The sequence below is a fragment of the Coturnix japonica genome, chromosome 14 (genome assembly GCF_054131305.1).
Source record: "Coturnix japonica strain WE chromosome 14, WE-NBRP24, whole genome shotgun sequence".
Classification (NCBI taxonomy): Eukaryota; Metazoa; Chordata; class Aves; order Galliformes; family Phasianidae; genus Coturnix; species Coturnix japonica.
The window spans coordinates 7,631,761-7,652,247 of record NC_140676.1 but is presented as its reverse complement, the minus strand read 5'-3'; the positions used below and the strand labels follow the sequence as shown (position 1 = coordinate 7,652,247).

General features: G+C 42.5%; 2 protein-coding genes across 5 annotated transcripts in view; one reads left to right on the top strand and one right to left on the bottom strand.

The window, feature by feature from the left end:
• The first annotated feature begins 1,347 nt into the window (after window positions 1-1,347).
• MESD (mesoderm development LRP chaperone) lies at window positions 1,348-5,893 on the top strand. Its single transcript, XM_015873042.3, has 3 exons — window positions 1,348-1,518; window positions 3,054-3,286; window positions 4,223-5,893. Exons 1-3 carry the CDS (start codon window positions 1,354-1,356, stop codon window positions 4,485-4,487), a joined length of 663 nt encoding a protein of 220 aa, XP_015728528.2. The 5' UTR covers window positions 1,348-1,353; the 3' UTR covers window positions 4,488-5,893.
• Window positions 5,894-8,403: 2,510 nt separating this feature from the next.
• CEMIP (cell migration inducing hyaluronidase 1) overlaps window positions 8,404-20,487 on the bottom strand; it is a 100,408-nt gene continuing 88,324 nt past the window's right edge. For all 4 annotated transcript variants that reach the window (XM_085515409.1, XM_015873036.3, XM_085515408.1 and 1 more), the window contains 11 exons: window positions 20,426-20,461; window positions 20,188-20,343; window positions 18,808-18,988; window positions 17,118-17,333; window positions 16,155-16,366; window positions 15,507-15,692; window positions 14,608-14,812; window positions 13,717-13,803; window positions 13,399-13,556; window positions 11,884-11,984; window positions 8,404-11,296 (listed from right to left, as the gene is read on the bottom strand). In XM_085515409.1, coding sequence (XP_085371535.1) covers window positions 11,169-11,296; window positions 11,884-11,984; window positions 13,399-13,556; window positions 13,717-13,803; window positions 14,608-14,812; window positions 15,507-15,692; window positions 16,155-16,366; window positions 17,118-17,333; window positions 18,808-18,988; window positions 20,188-20,343; window positions 20,426-20,461 — 1,666 coding nt within the window. In that variant the 3' untranslated portion in view covers window positions 8,404-11,168. The remainder of the gene's footprint in view (window positions 11,297-11,883; window positions 11,985-13,398; window positions 13,557-13,716; window positions 13,804-14,607; window positions 14,813-15,506; window positions 15,693-16,154; window positions 16,367-17,117; window positions 17,334-18,807; window positions 18,989-20,187; window positions 20,344-20,425; window positions 20,462-20,487) is intronic.

The window sequence follows — 20,487 nt, the reverse complement described above, 5'->3', positions numbered from 1 at the left end:
ATAATAGTGTTATCTGTAAAGACTATGAAAAGTTTTAAGGAATATGAGAATGCTTAAGGTAAAAAGGCATACTTGTATGATTCTATAGATGCTCTGAATGAAACACAGCATGTTTCAGTAACAACATAATTCAGTTTAATTTGCTCTGTGAGTGGTCTGTATTTCTAGCTGTGTGGCTTTTGTTTCTTGTACAGAAAAGAACAATGGAGTATAAAGGGAGGCTGAGTAGGTGTCTGAACTGCAGCTGACTCCACTGAGAGCATATCTACTTTAAACAAGTTCCTGAGCATAGAACGCTGTTTGGCAGTTGCACATTTAGAACCAAGCATGAAAAATACCTTCCTTTCAAAGTGAAGTTTTTATATGCGTGACAGATACATAAGATTGCTTGGTGTCGTGCTTGAGAAACTGTACTGCTTATTCACTTAACAAAGGAAAATGGATTACTTCTGAGATCTGCATGTGAACATAGCAGCAGATATTAATGAATGTCACGTTAGCCTGGTCTGCTCTAATAACAGAAAGCAGTTGAAAATATTTCCCAGTAGAAATTCAATAAAAATGTATTTTTATTCTGCTCAGTCCAACATTCCAGAAGCTGGTTTTGTTTTTTGTTTTAGTGAATTTAAGCGTGATCCAATAATAACAAAGTCAGCAGGAACACACTTCACTAAAACCTCATTAATCAGGGCAGTGGGATGTAGTGTATATGATATTTCTTATATTCAATGAGAAGGCACTGAGCGAATGTGCTCATTAGTGACTTACTGGACAGCTTTGTGAGAGGTCCTCGACTAAAACCCTGTTCCAGTTATTGTGTATTTAACAGGCTCCATGAATATCTATGGCCTAACAGCTTCCTGTTTCTCAGCTGTACCATTGGTTATTCTGAAACGTTAGAAAACAATAATCCATGGGATAAACGTTGTGGGGAAGGGTGGCTGCTTATCGAGGCATTGCAGTCTTGCATCCCATATCCTCCACTGCTCGCTAAGGTTTTGTGACTCCAGTTTTTTTTACTGCACGTGCCCTTGGCAGCCATCTCCCTGAAGTTCACAAGCTGCCAGTCCCATCAGGGCTTTAATCCATTTAGAAGTCCTGGTCCAGAAAGCATCCCAAACCCACACCCCTGCCTACGGACTGGCGTTGTTCTGTGCCATCAGCGCAATGGGCTCCTGCTTTGCCTCAGGCCTGGATACAATGACAGAACTATGCTGGATGTCCGCTCAGCTCCGATCACCCATTCCCTGTTTCCTCCCCGTCCCCTTCAAGCCGCCCGTGTCCCTCCGCAGCCCCTCCTCCCCGAGCCCCCGCCCCTTAAAGCCGCCGGGCCGCCTTCCTTCCCCTGACAAGATGGCGGCGGCCGCACGTTGGGCCGCGCTGGGCCTGGCGCTATGGCTCTGTGCTGCGACCCGCGCCGAGGAACCGGAGGGGAAACGACGGGCGGGGCCGGCCAAGAAGAAGGACATTCGGGACTACAACGACGCGGACATGGCCCGGCTGCTGGAGCAGTGGGAGGTGCGGGGCGGGGCTGGGGTCTCCGCGATTTGCCTGAGGAGTGTCGGCTCTGCCCGGGCACGGCCGCGGCCTGGCGGGGCTGGAGGCCCCGGGGTGTGTAGGAGATCGCGGTTGGGGTGTCTGAGGTGGTTAGTTGCTTGGATGGAAGGGTTAGTGCCTCTGGGACTCTCCTTCTCTGTGTTGTGTGCCAGCTGTGTGGCCAGCAGCCCTCTGCATTTTGCCCTGTAGCTGGAGGAGGTCTCTGTTTCACTTCACAAAGTGCTGCACAAATGCTCACAGATGTGTTGTGTGCAGCTGTGGCTGGGCAGTTCGGGTTGGCATTGCAGCTGAGGACATGCATGCACAGCCATGGGAGCAATGGAAGTGGGAGCTGAACAAATTACAGTTCTTTGGGAAACTGGATGGTTTCAGGCACAACTGTGTGGCAGTTCCCCAATAGCTGTTGGGATGCCTACAGGGAACTGGAAAGACTGGAGGGTGGGGTGGATGGAGTGTAAAGAAAGGGCTTATTTGGTTTGAAGGGGTGGGATGAGTGAAACAAAGGAGCCATTATAAATTTGGGTAAGAGCAGGAATTATGCTCGGGAGTGAAGGGTCACTGGGCACAGATCTGTGCAGAGTCAAGTTTCCTTGGTTTCAGCAGAGTGAAATGATTCCTAATATTTTCTATTTTTGTGGACATCAGGACAGAAACAGCATTTCCTTACGAACAGCTTTTGTTTGAGGCTTCGCTGCGATCTTTAGTGTTTTTAAGAGCTTGTTTAGATAGCACCAAGGTGGGAGCAAGGGTGACGCTTTTCTTTCTGTCTTTCACTTTGTAGTTAACTTGATTAATAAAAAATGTGATAATTTGAGCAAGATCTTCAAGAAAAGTGACACGTAGGGGATCTTTTGATCACTTATTTCAATTGAAGCTTTAGCAATACTTTATGGATGTGTGGTTTGAATAGTTAAGGGCAAAATAGGTATTATATATCATCACGTTGAGGTCTCACTAAAGTTAAAGTCCATTTCTGTATTGTATGAAGAATTGTAGTAAACGTTTCTGCCTTTCTATTTCAAAGCTGTGGAATATGTTGGTTGTGTGCTATCCAAACTGGTAGAAAGTATGGTTAATAATTCGCTCATATGTGTTTAGAATATCTATGATTCAATTGTGTTAGATTTTCTATTTAACAGTACATTGTATGCTCAATAAAATTCCATAAAACTGAAGGAAAAGGTGTTATTTTATGAAGCACCTATGTGGGCTCGTATTGGATTAGCCATGATGGAATATTTCTCAGTATGGGGTAAAATGAGATTTTAGCTGTTGGAGTGAGAATGTGCATTGCTTTGAGGAGAGGGTTTATAAGTGACTTATCCTGAGGCAAAGTTCACTGTTTCTTTTCATGTGGGGGTCTCCATCTCTAAACTACTCAGTGCTTTCTCCTTACCAAAGCAGTTATTCTCTAAACAGTGGTGAGTTCTTGAAAAGAACCGTTTTCTTCAGCAGTTAATTGTAACACATCTTTATCCTTTTCCTTTTCAATACAGAAAGATGATGACATTGAGGAGGGGGATCTTCCTGAACACAAGAGGCCTCCAGCACCAATAGATTTCTCAAAAATTGATCCGGGCAAACCTGAAAGTATCCTGAAACTGACGAAAAAAGGGAAGACTTTGATGATGTTTGTCACAGTGTCAGGAAATCCCACGGAAAAAGAGACAGAAGAAATTACGAGCTTGTGGCAGGGCAGTCTCTTCAATGCAAACTATGATGTACAAAGGTACGCCATTGTATGCAAGGGTAAAGTTTTGCTCTTAAAGAACTCTTATTTATTTCTTCCTGAAAGTCTTTTCAGCTGTTGATCCTGAGTTCTTCTCTAGCTCTATCAACTCCCACTATTTCTTTTTTCCTGTGTCAGTTTATATACATTTTGTTTTTCTTCCGAGTTGTTCTAGAAAAATTTTGCTTTGGTGCATAAATATTTTTAATGCTTGTTATTGGTTTGTATATAGCCTAGCTTTTTTTTAATCTTATAGTTCAGCTGTTTATCAGTTTTAGCTGCAGTAGTTTGCCAAGACAACCCACTTGTAAGAGTTGTAACCACAAAGGCTTTTTGTTTCTCTGGCTAAAAAGGAGATTTTTGTCCAGAGAGGATGGTTTTAAAACAAAGGAATGTTGCAGTCTTGTGTTGAGACTGGGGTTGTTTGCAGTAAGAGCATAAATCAGATTTAATGCCCATCAGTGGATTTTCATAGAATCATAGAATGATAAGGTTGGAAAGGACCTACAAGATCATCTAGTCCAACCAAGCTCCCATTACCATTGCTACCACAAGCCACTAAACCATATCTCGTAGCTCCCCATCCAGACGCCTCTTGAACACAGCCAAGGATGACGACTCCAGCATGTCCCTGGGCAGCCATTCCAGTGCCTGTCCACTCTCTGAGAGAAAAAGTGCTTTCTCATGTCTAATCTAAACCTCTTCTGCTACAAGTCTTGTGTAGCATCAAATTAATTCTAGCATTTTCTTCATACTTTCTCCTACCTGGTTATTTCTAAACTTAACACTTTTTATTATTCCATGCTTGTAAACTGTTTTCATCCACATCCCCAATGAGACCAACCTCTTGCTTTTAAATGGATATCTGTCTTGGAGGGGCTCTGAATGAACTAAAATGCACAGAATTAACAGAAAAATTATGCATCTTTCCTCTAGGTTTATTGTTGGCTCAAATCGCGCAATCTTTATGCTACGTGATGGCGGCTACGCCTGGGAGATCAAAGACTTCCTGATAAGTCAAGAAAGGTGTGCAGATGTTACACTTGAAGGCCAGGTTTATCCGGGCAAAGGAGCAGATGGAAGTGAGAAAGGAAGAAACAAAACAAAACCTGAGAAAGCAAAGAAGAAAAAAGATGCAGAGAAGAAATCTAAAAGCAGCCAGGAGGACAACCGTGCAACCAAACAGAGAGAAGAACTATGACAGATGCATGAACCAGACTGAATAGTACTCTGCTGTTCCTTGAAGGGAAACTTAACTTTCTTTACAATTTCTGGCTTTATAGAGGAGAAGGAAGGAAGCAGATGTTACTGAGGTTTAAAAGACTTCTGTGTTGAAATACGCCTGTTTCCTTATTAATATTGGCTGTTTGTTTAGTTACAGAAACGGTAATGTTTAATACCAGCAATTGACTACTGTAGTTTGTAATTCTTTATGCTTTTGTTGTTGTTCAGAGTTAACATACAAACCTATGTCTGAAGTCATGAACTTAAAGTGGCGAGGAAAGAATAGAGTCTCGGAATACACCAGTGTTAATCTGTAGTAGCTGCTGTTCTTCTTGGGTATGCAAGTTGGTCGTTGATTCCTTGTTGCGGAGCTTCTTGCTAAAAGACAATTTAAAAAGCCAGTTTGCCTCTCAGTTTGCAAAACGACTTCAGTTGCAAAGAACAATGTTACAGCAGCCAAAGATGCCTGAAATGGCCTAGTTTAGGATTGGTTTGGTTAGGCTGCTTTTCTGTAAACAAAAACTCTTCTGTTCATCACTGAAAATCCACAGAATTGCTTTCTAGAAGCTAGGCAGACACTCAGCTAATGCACTCCAAACCAGTACAGAGAAGAGATTCTGTACCCATCAGATGTGATGCAGTTGAGTGTGAGGAAGCTACAAAGCCAACGTGGACAGCATTAGAGTGAAAAGAAAAGATGCATTCATGGCATTCAAGTTACTACTGCTGCCAAAGAACTGTGCCTCTGGATGCAGATGTTATGTGTGCCCCATTATGTAGACAGTGAGTTAGAAGATAAAGCTTTAACTCTGGAATTCATTTGTTTTGCTGATGGTTTGCTTGAATCTTTGTAAAAGCATTAGTTACAGTGCAGAGTTAAGCTTTGAGGTTGACATATCTCTTATGGATGTTTAATAACCAGATTTTTATTTTATTTTCTTTTTTGTAAATTCCTAAGCATGCCATGGTTGATTGTAAATGAAAATTTGTTTAAATAATATGAACTTTGATGTATGGGAGCAGGTCTGATTTCTCCTTGAAAGCCTTTGTGTGGCCAGGAAGGTTATATTATAATTCCAGCAGTTCTCAGTCAAACGCATGGCTTAGCTGCGCTTTCCTTTTCCTCTTCTTTGTGTTTAGGACTAAATGCACCCAGTATTTATGGTCCACATCATTTTCCAGAGGATGAGAACAGTATTAACTGTCTCCATTCAATAGTACCAAGATAATACTACTTTCACTCTTTTTACAAGGTGCTAAAATCCAAGTGGGTGAAAGGTCCTAACTTGAACCATAATGGTTACTCTTGTGGAATATTTCAATATCAGAAGACAGAAGCTGACTTACTGAGTGCTTGTTCCAAAATAAAAAGATATCACTAAACTTATTGCTTCGCTGTAAAATGTTTTAAATAATGACACATTTAGTTAGATGTTCGGGGAGGGAAACTAATCTGTCTTTGGTTTCTTTAGTTACTCATAAAGACTAATAGATACTAATGAAAATTCCAGGCAATCATTTTTTCTTACTTCCAGTGATAGTGTATGAATTGAAGAGACCTTTCCTGCCACACTTCACTGAACGATTGTCTGAGTGCAAAAATGAAAATCACGTTTTGCTTTTGTATTGCACTGTTAATCCAGAAATATACAGGATTTGAGGTGGGTCTCTGGCAACTTTGATATTGCACTGCAGAGAGATGTGCAGCCTGTTTCTTGTTCATAACATAACTTACCACATTGTAACACTTTCAGGTACCTCCCTAGTTTTGCTTAACAGTTTCGCTTCCAAGCAGCTGAGCATATATGAAATGAACATGTAAATATGAAAAGTTGCTGTCTTTTTTTCTTCCCTTTTTATAACAACTGTGGTACGAAGATGACTGTATAGGAACTGTTGAATCACAGTCTGAACCACTGATTGATCACCTGAGGCAAGCACAGAGTCAGCTGTGGGAGCACAGGTGAAGGCAATTCAGCTGTGTGACAGGAAGGGTGGAGCCTGGCTGTTCCTCTCCTAGACCCCATTTAAAGGCTGACTGCCACTGAGGAAAGATCTCTTTTGGAGATCTCTCCCTTGGGAGTTTTCCTGTCAGCCTAGGACACAGGTGAGTGTTTTCATTTATTTTAAGTTATTCCTTTCCACTGTGATAATCCTTCTAGTTGTGTGATCTGTAGGTACCAGCCTAATCACACCACTCTGCATATTTGTTGACTGTACAGTGACAATGTCATTTGTCATCACAGGTGTGGGAATGCTCTGTGCTTTCTGGCTTGAGCTTTCTTTCTTTACTGAGCTAAGTATTTAAGTAATGCAAGATGGTATACAAATAATAGAAAATCAAAACTAAGGAGGAGGGTTGATCACTACACTGTAACTATAGCCCAACTTCTTGAGAATCCATTTGCTGTAGTCGATGGTAAAACTACGTTTACAGGAGGCTGGGTCTCTTCCTTTTGTGGTGGATACAGTGGGGCAGCTTTGAAGTTCAGCCCACCTGTTCGCCATCCTTGGCAGTGTTCAAGAGGCGTCTGGATGGGGAGCTAGAAGATATGGTTTAGTGGTTTTCTGTAGGTATGATAAAGGGAGGACGGTTGGACTTGATCTTGTAGGTCCTTTCTATGATTCTATGACCAGTTGTTTGTTTTTGAGTACTTTGCATTAATTTGCATATGCCAAATAAAGTCATGTTTTGTGCCACTTTTTATAATTAAAAAATAATGACTTGTTTCCTTTGTTTTTTCTCCTCTGAAAGTCTTTGGGACTGTGGTGTTTGAACTGTTGCAGTTATATAATTAATGTTACGTTGTATTGATTGAAGAGACCTAAACACAATAAGCGAAAATAAATTCCAGTGTCATAGGGTTACTGTTAGCAGGCTTTTATCTCTAACTTATCTGTCACATGGTCGTCATCTGCATCTTTTGGAGTAGGAAAGCTTCTCTTTTAGTTTGTCTCCAGCACTGTTCTCTCCTTCCAGGTGAAGGACACATATTTGAAATTCCATTATTATCTGTTAGGACACACACAGATGCTCTGCAGCCAACAGGGTTTCTGGTTTTCACTTGTGCTGTCAAAGCATTTCTTTTTGAGAAGCCAGGTCAGCTTTGGTTTCCAAAAGCTCCCTGTCACTCTTACTAAACATTGAAATTGGTTTTCAAAAAGGAAATCATAAAATAACATTCCATTAAGATAGAGAGCAATCTATTTCTCTTTGATATTTGGCAGCTGTTATCTTGGGCTTTGTAATAGGGCTTAGGGAATATTTCTACTCCTATTTTTATCTTATTTAAGGAGTTTTTATCTTTTTCAGAGTTTTCCTTGATTGTGTGGCATGTTTATAGCAATGCAAAGAGCTGTAGAGCTGCCTCTGCTTTTACACATCCCTGTTTCATCAGTGCTATGACTTAACTCTTAATGATTTTGCTGGTTGGGTTCTGGGGCAGGAAATACCAGGGCTCATTCAGAGAGCCTTTAAACTAGATTCAAAGGGGGATGGGGTTGTAGCTGGCTGGTGGGGCAGCACTCACTAGAAGGTGAAATCAATGTGCTCAGCTCGCTCTTAACCACCCATTCCCATGGGAATATGCAGTGACTGAGGTGCTCTTGGTCTAGTGATGCTTTCTACTGCCAGCCACCTCATTGCCTTGTAGAGTGACAGCTCTGCTGCTGCTGTAGTGGGGTTCCTCTCAGTGCCCTTCACACCCCACAGCATCCCCTGCCCTAGGGGATGACATAGTGACACTGCATCACCTGTATCTCCTTAGGAAAGCAAGCTGCTAAGAGCAAAGCGGAGACGACAGTGGGTACAAAGGTCTGAATGCAGTTGGCTGCAGGAGGAGCTATTCCGGGTCATCATTACAGATGCACACTGATGAGGCAAGACACCAAAGTAAAATGAGAAACTTGCATTGAATATTTATTTTGATAAACGTTGTGTACTCCAAACAACTACATGTTATTTCAGTTGTAAGCCACAATCTTTTGGAACGAATGTCCCGACAGCTCTTGTCACCACAAAACAGACAGTCAATGCATTACCACATTCTGCGGACATAGAGAGCTTTCAAGTGCAAAGCAGATTATCAGAAAAGCCATATTGCCGACCTCCTTAACAACCTAGCCAATGCTAAACTCCAGTAAGGGTGCTTCGTATGTCTGCAATTTAGTTGTCTTAGTGCCATTGTAATAAATAAATAGAAAATATATCTTTTTCATTGGAAAGTCTCTAAGAAAATGTACAAAACACTATACATCTAACCCGAAAAAGGACCAGCTATTTCGGCGACAGGTAAAACAAGCATCTGAACAGAAGGCAAAAACAAAAAGAACCCCAAACATCCAAACAAACTAACAAACATCTGAACAAACAAAACTCAATCAAAAAACCACTCTGACAATGGCAGCTGGGTAGGCAGAGATGGGAACGTTTGCAGTAATAAAACCTTATAAAGAGGATCATTGCAGCTGGTGCAGCATCTGTTAAAAGGATGTACAAAGTACAAGCAGCCAGTTAATTCACTAGTCAAAATGTGCACGTGCAGTTTCTACAACAGTCGAAGGTTAAAAAGGAATCCTATGGCACAGAACTATTGCTGACCGGTGATGGCATCAGGCTAAGCTGTGACTTCAGAGTAACTCACTGACTCCATCCGATTCACATTGGTGGGAGCCCTTTGCATCTCATGGGAGTGTCTGCCCCGGTACACTGCTATGATGCTCCATTATCCCTCAGGCTTACAGACTGCAGTGATCCTGTCCTAAGTAAGTATTCACAGCATGAGACCCAGCCCTAGCTCCAAACAGGCCCCATGTCACAAGCTTTGCATGGCAGCATGAGCTACTTGCAAGTGTTCTTCTCTTAATAAGACGAGATTTTCTTAGAAGTTTTCCTAGAGCCAAGTCTTGTGATTTCACCCTGAGAATTCCAAAAATTGTAAAATCAGAAGCTACGACTCCGGTACAAATGCAGCACTCTCATAGTAGCTGAGGAAACCAGCCTAGGGCACGGTCCTTTGGGCATTTGTACACATAGAGGAACCCAGGGAAGCAGTGCTTCACAGAGCGGGGTGTGGAAAACCGGATTCCAAACCAGGTACATTCTGAACGTTGCCATCCTGCCCATGTCAAGTGCTCATGAAAGAAATGCTCACGCTTTGGTCCATCTCATGGAAGCACGTTTACTCCACTGGTACAGGTGCAATTATAGGAACGAAGATAAACCAGCCTGACGCACTCAGTGACTTTTTTCAGTGTATTTCTCGACTTCAGGGATCTGACTCTGTTTCAGCTATCAGAGAATGTCAGGTAAGTGAGGTTTGGCTCACCATGGCTGAACTATAAAGGGACCTTTTCAAGGAAGAGTTTGTGCTTTGAGGGTGAAATTCCCCAAACCATTGTAATATACTGGGGGAAAAAAAGCCCAACACCAGCAACTAACTAACTTAACTTGCCCATCCACAGCCTCTGCATATGCCTTCATGGCATTTCTGAGCAACAAACAAACATCATTGAACATCAGAAGTGCTTAAAATATTCTACAAGACAATGCTTAATTAATTTAATTTCCCATCTTCAGGAGATGTCTGTGCAGGAGTCCTGACTCTCACTGATCTGCCTTCATTACCAGCCTAATGATTTGAAGGAAGGAGGAAGCAGGTACACAACATATGGGATTCCCAGTCTAATTCTTCAGTGATCTGGTAAGACCTCAGAGACTTCTGCCACCTTCCACTCAGATTTCACATAACTCTTCCAGGAGGTCAGGATACTCATGGCCCAAAGGCCAAGGACTTGGCTGGAAAGCAATACTCAACAGACTGACCCCATCTGGAAAGGTAACTGCTGCTCAACCCATTTTGTGGCTGAGAAACATGAGTCTCAGTATTCCCAGCTGAGAACTGGAAAGAGAGGTCTTTCCTTCTAGACTATGGCTGCTTGTTCAAGGAAAACCTCCCATTTGAGAAACCACTGTTAAAAGACCTGAAGCTACAGGAGAATCAGAGTTTTCTGAGCAAGCAGAAAGATGTAGTTGCATCAGTCTCTTCCTGTATGCTTGCTTTGCTCCTCTCCCTTTTCTTCCCCAGCTATGTGCCATGTCTGTAGAACAAAGAGTTTCATCAGTTGTGACAGAAAATTTAAGGTAAAGTCTTGTTGTCCAGTTATATTTCCTAGCATCAAAGTAGTCATTCAAATTTACACTTTCTACCTTAGATTTTCATCTAGGCTTTGAGTTGACCGGTTACTCCAGGGGGAAAGAAAAGTGTTTGGACAAGTTAGAGGCTGGTACAAACAACGATCTTCAGTGGCCTTTAGCCCTAGAGCTCACCTTTCCAGAGACAACACGCCATAGGCGTGCTGATAAAACCAGCAGCTTGCAGATCAGGTCAAACCTTGCTTAGTGACACGACTGTCAACATCAATGGGAGTCAACTGGCAAAGTGCCGACGATCACAGAACACGCGCTGATCACAGAGGAATGTGTTTCCATCACATGTGGCCACTTGCTTTAGCTACTTACAGTAAGATTTCTTTTTTGAATGACAACAACAACAAAATGCTACACTTCTGGAGCACACTGTAATGTGCCTGTCACGAACAGTCAGTAGTCCATCCCAGTGGGGCAGTGCTGGCAGCCAGAAGGCAGAGCTTTGTGTCCTCATAACTTCATTTTCTTCACCACAGGAATTGGCAGTGCTTGGTAGATTTTAGCTGAGTCCTCATTAGTGACCAGCTTCACCCAGACGGGACGGAAGCTGCCTTTGAATCCAACAAAAGCCATTTTTTCTGCAAATCAGGGCAAATAGATTAGAAGTCTATTAGGGCTGCAAACAGAGATGCCCACAAGTGTGGCTACATCCAGACTACTGGATCAACGCAGGTGGTCAGGAGCACAAATGTGTGTACAAATGTTGCTGATAATGCATTACTGGGTATTAAAGAGATATTTTCTATATCAGGTTTAATTAAAATTGTATACACTACTTCTGTGCTTCCACTAATTAACAGTAGCCACTGTGTGATACATAGCAGAGAAGAAAGAGGCCAGGAAACCCCCTTCAGAGCTGACTATTGAAGCTATTATTGTTTGCTGTTAGAGCTGACCAGAGCTATACCCATGGAATAATTATATGCTCATGCAGTATGTGATGCTTTGTAATCAAGACACTTGATTTCTGCAGTAAATCCGCTGCACTTGATGCTGCAGTAGATACAACCTTTCCCAGTAAGTAAATGACTGCTCCTAGGAGGTCTGAACACACACTGATAGGACAGGCAAGGTGAAGTTTAGAAGCCCAGAAAAGGTGCCCCTATGGGAACCACATAGGGGAATAATCAAAGGGTTTTTAGAACTGTTTTTTAGATGCAGTTACCTTTTAAACTAAAACCTTGTTCTGCTCCAAGTTTCTCCAGTACTTTAGTCCACGGTCCTCTTGAAATGAATCTTCCTTTAGATGTCACCAGCACTATAGAGCTGAAAGAAACAAAAAGTCATTTATAAACACGTGAGGAGTTAGAAACCATTCCTTGCTTATCTGGCTTGAGCTCTGGTAACTCCTGTCTGCACAACCCCAAGTCACCTATGAGCTGCAATGCTTTTTGTTTTCATGGCTTTTGTCATTGATGACAGCTTAATAATATGGTCACTTCTCCAATAACACCAACAAAACCTATTAGGAAGCAGACAGAATTCATTTTTATTTTTATTTAATTTTTTTTTTTTAATTAAAAGTGGAAGTTTTGCTATGACATTTTTAATAGGACTGGGATGCCATTATTGCTCAGCTTTCAATTGAATCTGTAGGGCAGAATAACTGAACACCTGCCTAGATGAAATAATTTCATTTCACCTTGCAGGTTTCCATGACTGGCATTTGCAGTCCTTAAAAACGAGAGCCTTGTTGGGTCTGTTGTTCTGCCTCACAGTGGACACAGGTTGCTAAAGTTAATCCAGCCTGCAGAGCTCCAACCCTGAGCTGCTGAGTGCTGCAGTAACAACCCAGACACCTGCACTGGATATGGAACTGTTCAGGGCAAACATCACTGGGTGGTAGCAAAAGAAAAAGAGAAGTAAAATAATTAAGAGCCACATAGGAATGAGAGCTGTCTAGTCCCTCCAACTGCATGGTGCCCACCTGCAGCTGGATGGCACCTCTATGCAGCAAATGGATTAAAGATGTTTCATAGTCATAGCTGAAGTCTTCGCCTGATGGGACAAGAAAGGCCGGCAGGGGGAGGGCTGGGAAAGCTTTTGGTTAAAGGAAGAGAATGGTTTGAGCTTTCAGCCCTCGCAAGGACACGCAGCTGAATGATAGCCGAGGTGCCGGCTATATTGTATCCAGTTCCAGTCCTAATTGTTTAATGAAAGAAAAATGAGTCCTGCAGGACAGTGGGTAATTAGCACCCACCTTAAAAACTCTGCATTTCTGGGATCCCATAGTTTAAACAATAAAGCATAAAGACCTTAGGTATGGGTAGGGGACATGTGCAAAGAGGAATGTATTTTATCAGCGTGATTTTCTGCTATTTAAGCAAGTGTGCAGGCAGTAGGAAAATGTAAACTGTAAGCATCTGTACCAATATGTGCTCAAGTTTATTTCTGAACTTAAGCCTTCTGTTATCACTAACCCACAGCAGAAGTGTGGATCTGCAGTTTATTAATCAAACGTAGCTCTGCAGCTTACCGGGGGCTCAATCGGTTCCTAAATCACACACTCTGCATCCTCTGTTGCCTGCACGTCCTGCTCACATTTGGACTCAGAGCCAGCAGGTACAAAAGCACACTGTTAACTCAGTCAGTCTGGTCCATGTTAGGTGACCAAAACCACAAAAAGATGTGTTGTACATCATTCTTACATGCTATACCTTACCAACACCAGATTACTCACTGAGTTTTGATGTTGTTGACATAATTTTCTATCTGTGCTGGGATTCCTTGTAGAATTGAGTTTCTGAACGTTACTCGATCAACTACTTTCCCATGATGTCCATCAATCACTATCAGCTGAATACCCTCTTCTGTGAGGAAATACCTTACACCATCAACCTGTGGGAAGGGGAAGGAATATAATCAGTTTACAGAAGAAACACAAATGCAAAATAACCATGTCATAGAAGCACTAATAGCTTTGAATTAGGAGACTGTTCATTAAACTAAAGGGCAGAGTTCCAGATCTCTGAGGTCAATCTGACCTCCTCCCATTTACCTCTATGTATGCATAGTCATCCTTTAGGTGGAAGTACTGTTTCTTATAAGTTTCTATTTTCACTTCTAGTAGGTGGTCCTTCGTTTTCTGTTCAGAAAAAAAAAAAAAAAAAGAGAGAGAAAAAGAGTTTTTAATGAGGGTGTCCATTACCAGAGTAATTACTGCATCTTCAGTAAACATGCTAAACCTCAAAATTCAGCCAAGAAGACAGCTACATAATGAGCTGTGACTTCCCAAGTTCCACTTTTAATGAGACTGGGCACAATGGCAGCCTCTCTGCTCATCCTGCCCACATCTAAATTGTTTCACCAAATGGCTGAGTGTATCTGATTCTCACCTCATGGTGCTTATACACAAGTCTCTGAAGCTTTGCTACGAGTTCCTGCTTCAAGGGTGATGAGATAAATATCCTCCTTTTTTCCCTCAGAATTAGACAAGACAGAATACAGGAGACACAGTGCTGTGCAAAATCCCATATACAAAGACGACACTCAGCTGTGCAGTCCCGTCTGCCACTGTTGTCCTTATATCCTGGAGGAGCAGGAGGCCAGGAAAGACAACTTGCATCTCTCCAGCATCACATTCCCTGGACCAAGCCCTCTTCCATCTCATCACTATTTATCCTATGCTTTTAAGAGTGTAGCACTTCCCAACAGAGACTCAAAAGACTGGGTATTTAACTTCAGCTGAGGTCTTGACCTGCTCTGTCCTTTGAGGACCTTCATACTTGGTGCTTGCAAGAATCTGTTTCATACAGTTTCTCATGTCTGATCCATTTCATAAAAGTAGGCATGAAATACACTGAATCCATTACAAAATCTTTTAATGAATAGAGGAACAGTATGTGCTAGAATAACAGAAAATTTTGTGATAGGAAATGAACTACTTTACCAGCTGTACACTAGATAGCTTCTTAGGCATTGGCACTTCTACTACAGGCGTCTCGATGTACTTGGGATAAGCCATGGCTTGACAGTCACTGACACCAGCAGTCTTTGGAATCATAGCTTTGATCCTTATTCGTTCACAGCCTTTGACAGAGCAGAAAGCAAATTTCTCCTTCTCATTTTGAGCTTTAAGTTTCAGAAACAGCAGCCTGAATGTAGGGGAGGAAAGTGAAGAGCGTCCTTGAGTTCAATGCAAAAAGTGACTAAGGTTCATCAGACTCCTTCCTAATACTTTGCAATAATGCATATTGAAAACCCTCTTTGCTGGTTTCAGGACTTTATAATTTAGTATTATAATGTTACATACATTTCAAAGGATGCCTGCATCTCAAAAATGTTTATGGAAGGTCAGGAAACCCAAGAGAGGTCAGCTGACATCTGAACTGCCTTAGAGCTCTACTTTACAATGTCCATTTACGCAGAAATACATAGTCTGTATTTTAGATCTCTTTCTTTCGGTCTCTTTCACATTTTGTAAGAGAAAATGACACCTTGAATTCCTTGTTATTGTGCCTTCAAGTCTTAGGTCTTATAAATGGTTGCTGTTCAAAACAAAAAAGGTTGTGCTGTGTCTCCAGTTCAGTACTATCGTCTGCTATTTACTTTTTTTTCCCCCTTCCTAATTTGTATTCACTTAGCAAAGCATTTCCCAGAGGAACTGGCAGGGCAGCACAGAACAGCCTGCAAATGACTGGCAGCCATGGGAGTCCCTAGAAAATTAAACGCTAATCACATTCCCAGAATGAATTTCTGGTTTTGTTGTGATTCCAACCAATGGCTTTAGCCAAACAGCTCAGAACTTTCTCAATAGGGTGTCCAAATCATTGAGAGCCATTTGCTTACCCAGTGTCCTCATCCCAGTAGTAGTATCCTTTGCTAGGATATCTGTACTCCAGCTTCTCCATTTGAGATACTCTATAGAAGGTTCCAGTTTTGATTGTTTTCTTCAAGAGACGATTGTGGATGTCTGAGAGAATGGAAAATGTCGTCCCTTTAGGATAACAAAACCCTACTTGGATCCAGTCGTTCCTGAAATAGCAAAGGCTCAGACTGTAACAAGTTGACACATTACTGTTATTTTCCTGCGTATGTTAAAAGCCAAACTAAATAATTCACTCCAAAATGTAACTTACTCTTTTCCTGAACAGTTAAAATTTTAATGGCTTGGGATCAACCAATGTAGTGTAAATTAGACTATGGGTTGGTGATAGGTGACCCTGTAGGGGTCAGATCTGCTTCAGACTTCTACACCTCTGACTTCTACGCACTGGGAATGAATTATCTAGGCTTCCATAAATGTGTTATCTTCCAGGGCTTCCTCAGGGAGCGAATGGGAATCTGAGATGCCAAATGAAAAGATGGTGAACTCAATGGAGTTCCTGGAACAAGTATGTTAATTCTGGAAGAGTTCACATAGCAATGACCTCACCCGTTAAAAACGTGCAGTTACATTATTGAGCTGGAATGTTGGAATTCAGTTGGATCACTCACTTGTTGAAGTTGATGAGCCATATGGTCAGCTCTTCAGGGGCTGTCTTGTCCCAGTGAATGGTGTAGCCTTTCCTCAGAGTTATAACGGGCTGATACTGCTGGTAATGAGTGCTTTTACTCAAAGCCCCTTCCAGGTAGAGTGGGTGATTGTGGTAGTCATTTTTGATGATTTTCATTCTGAGGTTGGCTGGCTTGTAGGCTTGGATGTACATCTAGATGAAAAAAAGTCATCAAGTGTTTAATGAATTACAGTACAACATTACAGGTACAGCTACTCTACAGCTGTGAAGTTGTGTGAGGTCTGCACACCATACACTTAAAACATGTACATTAAGGCCCAGATAGGCCTATGGTAGAGCTGAAGTAATTCACAACATCAGTGGCAAACAGTGGGACATCTGACTTGTGTTAAACAAGGACCCTTCTGTCTGGATTTGAGAAGAAAAACCAGCCCAGTGGTTACAGCCTGACTTTAGTGGCACTATGCTGAAAAAGCAACACTCTCAACACCTAAGAGAAAAACAAAGGCAGCACTTTACTTAACAGAGAAAAACAAGGACTCTGTCCAGACAGTAGGGCGAGAGCTCACATGGTGGGAAGAATGGTTGGGTGGTTACTCAACAGGATGATGAAAGACCATGATGCTGAAGTCTAATTTTGACTCCTCAGCACGTTTACCATAGTACTGTGGGCAGCACTTCTTCATTGGAGTGAGGGGAAATAACCCTTCCTTACCCAGTAGCTGGTAGATTTGTGAATATTAAACTGTTAGGGCTTGTGGGCTAAAAGTTGCTTCAGGCCAAAGTGTCTGAATCAAAGCACAAGATCTCCATGTTCAAAACCACCTGAGCACACAAGCAGTTAAACCCTGAGCACCCTGCAGAAAGCACATTTCTAGAAGTCACGCTTTACAATGCCAAGAGAATTAAAGTGATGCTGATACGTCAAATTAAGCAGCTTTACCTGCGCATAGTGTCCACTGCAGATAGAACCTCTCCAGTCAGGCACATCAATGCAGTCTGGGTGTTTGATTAACCAATTATCCTCTTTTATCAGGTATGAGCCTGGATATTCAGACACAGAACCATCCACATCATGAAAAACAGATGTTTTATCACCATCCATATCCAGATCATTGAACCAGGGTCCGGGTTCTCCAAAGAAGACCCTTGAGGTAATCTAAACAAAACAGCGAGACACATTCATGTCACCAGAGAGGAATTAATCACTTACAGTACAAAGCAAGGGACAGCTGCGGTCACTGAAATGGCACAACAGACCAGAAGGATTGTTAGCTTTGGGGGCAAAGTAATACATGAAGAAATCAGTGTTTGCACTAATGCCATCATTCTTCAAACAGCCACAGATTTTTGGCTGCTCAGCATGACACACTGCAGGCCTGATGTTCAATGGCACTGAAGCTCCCTGCCTCCAGATGAAGTTTGGAGTGGCAGGTGTTCCGAGATAACATTTACATGCTAATAGAACTATTAACTTCTGAAACAGAGAATCCACAGATGAAAGCACCAAAATCATTTTCAATGGAGTTAGTTGGCAGAAACATCAGTGTCATTTGGTGCAGGACTGTTGGGGTTTCCTCTCCTTTACCTGCATGCTGCCTCTTAGTTAAGTCCGCAGTTAGTTTAGAGTTGGGTCATGCTCCTTAAAGGTGTGTCTGATTTGCCAGATAGAGCAGACAGAGATTTTCCTGCTGACCTCGGTGGAAAGGCTAAAACAACTAGAACTGCAGCTGTAGCAATGAGAAGGTTTGTTTTACAGTTCTGGAGAAAGGTTCAGGAGACAGAGCAATTTGACTAGGGCCACTTTGCTCACTGTCTGCTAATATATTTGTAAGGATCCAAAGCCACATAAAGTCATGCTGATGCTGGGAAAAGTCAGTGACCTCCTTTGGGAAATGACTGCTCAGGCAACTTCTGACTGATATTTTTATCCAGCATAAATAAATGGCATGTCACCAGCAACGTGAGAGAGTGACAGATCAACACTTTTAGGGGAATTCTGCCTTTTCCCATCCCGTTTGGCACAATGACCACCAGTCAGCACTTTTCCTGACATCTGAGAGTCTGCTAACTTTCTGAAACTTAAGCAACCCAAATAATTTCACTCCCAACCACTTTATTTGTTTGTTTGTCATGTTTGGCAGTCGGATTTAACAGCTGCTAGAGGTGAACATTAGCAATGAGTTAGCTCATATTTGTGCAAGCAAACACAGAAATAAGTCTAAAAGCACAGACCCCCAGACGAGGTTCAGAGCAGCACCCATAAGTTCATACTGTAACTCAGCATTTATCAGCCTCTTTTTGGCTGGGTTCTGCTCTCATTTATGTCTGCAGAACTGGAGTCCATGTGCAGATTCTTCTCCCTGTTTTAACAGTTACTGACACTCACAAGAATGGAAGCGATTTTCACTTGACGCCACTATTTTTTTTATATACTTCTGGTTTGCTGCAAACCAGATTTGCTTTTTACTTATCCATCCTACTTTCTCAGCTGCCACTCCTCTTTGCTTCTAGCAAAGACAACAGGCAGCTCTTGCAGAGCTCCTGTTTTCTCCAAAAGGGCATAATACCTTTTTGCCCCATAAACCCACTTCCAAACCAACTGACAGGCCTTGCTGGGAAGGGTAACTCACAGGGACGTCTTCAAAGTGAATGTCGGTGACGTTGTTGTTGGGGCAGCTCTGCCAGGCGTTGTTGAGCCTGAAGGCCAAGGCACTCGTGTGCCGGCCATCCAGGGCAGCAAACTTGCGGAAGGTGCAGTTCTGGACATTGATTGGGCCGTCATAGAACTGAATCCCTCGAATGGGAAAATTCCTAAAACACATTGGAAAGAGACAGAGAAACACGGTCATGACATAGGCGTGAGGTTGAGAATGTGTGCTGGGCATGGACAGTCCTGCAGCACCTGATTCTGCCTTTTTTCAGAGCTGTGAGGAAGGCTCATGGGGTTGTCTTGGAAGAGAAAGGATTTCCCTGCTTTCTAGGTCTGCAAAGCCTTCTTAACCTTGCAAGTTCATCTCAAGTTCTCTCATGTCTGAGACTGACTGTCTTTATTTAGTCTGCACTCCTCAAAGCACTTACAGCAGAGCTGAGGCTCTGACCTAGAAATGAATGAATTCGTGCTGCCCGTCACCAATGAGTTCTGCAGCAGCGAAACCTGAAACTCCTCAGGTCAGCACAGACTCCTTGGGCAGGTCCCAACACATCTTTCTCCAACTCGAGGAGAAACTGTGTAACCCGAATGCAGTAAAAATGCATTTGGAAGCAGGGAAAGATCTCATTTCTGGGACTGAAAACAATTGAGGGGGCACAAACTTGTGAAACTTAATTAAAATTGAGCCTTTTCTGATAGAAGCTGCAAGGTAAAGATGAGAGTGTTTTAACACTAAGTGAATGCGATGTTTAAACTCCTTAAGAGGAGAAGGTGCTTCATTTTTCACTTATAACAAACCAGTTTGATCCCTTGCTCATATGAATGGTGGCAAGTTCACAGTTCTGCCACTGTGCTTTTTGGCACTCAACACTAACAATGATATATGCCCAATTATTTAAGTGGAAAGGACAATTAGAAGGTGAGTCCTAGTAGATTGGCTTTTCATGAACACTACGGTTAATAAAAGCCTATTGCATCACTACCAACAAGCAAAGCTGAGACACAGAACGTGGCACAAAAACACCAGCTGAGCTGTTTGGTCAGCACAGAGCTGCCATTAGGATAACTGTGTTTTCAGGAACATCAGCAAAATATTCCTTCACATGCACAGACCACACACAAAGTTCTCCGGATGCTTTGAAACTATTTAATTAAGGAATTAAATTCCTGTAGCACAGCTGTAATAGTAACAGTAGTGCTGAGCTCTGTAACTACATCTGGGCTAGGACCTGGGGACTGAGAGGCATGGAACCAAAACCCCTTGTGTGCAAGTTACACTGTGCTGAAGAAACCACACCGTGGTGGTGTTGGTACTGAGAGTGGAAGTGGTGAGTGTGACGATGGGCTGAGCTGAACTTACGGGCCGATGGGCAGAGTCCTGCCTCTATGATCCAGGCCGCCAGGTCCCCAGATCTCATTGTCCATCGTTTCGGTGCCCAGGTTTCCACTCTCACCAACAAACAAGCTGTTCTTGATTTCTTGCTTTGACCCATCATCGTGAGGGAAGGTCCCACCACTAGGAAGGAAAGGGCTGGAGGTGAAAGGATGCTCACACCTTCCCTGTGCCCCTGGCTGAGCACCAGCTGTGTGACACTCACCTTGCCAACGTCAGCCCAATGCCATTGTCTGCAAACCTGCCAAGAGAAGAGAGGGGATTCAG

Coding starts and splice junctions, on each gene's coding strand:
- MESD (XM_015873042.3), top strand. CDS start 1,354: ATGGCGGCGGCCGCACGTTGGGCCGCGCTGGGCCTGGCGCTATGGCTC. Junction 1,519..3,053: donor GGCTGCTGGAGCAGTGGGAG/GTGCGGGGCGGG, acceptor TTTTCAATACAG/AAAGATGATGACATTGAGGA. Junction 3,287..4,222: donor GCAAACTATGATGTACAAAG/GTACGCCATTGT, acceptor TCTTTCCTCTAG/GTTTATTGTTGGCTCAAATC.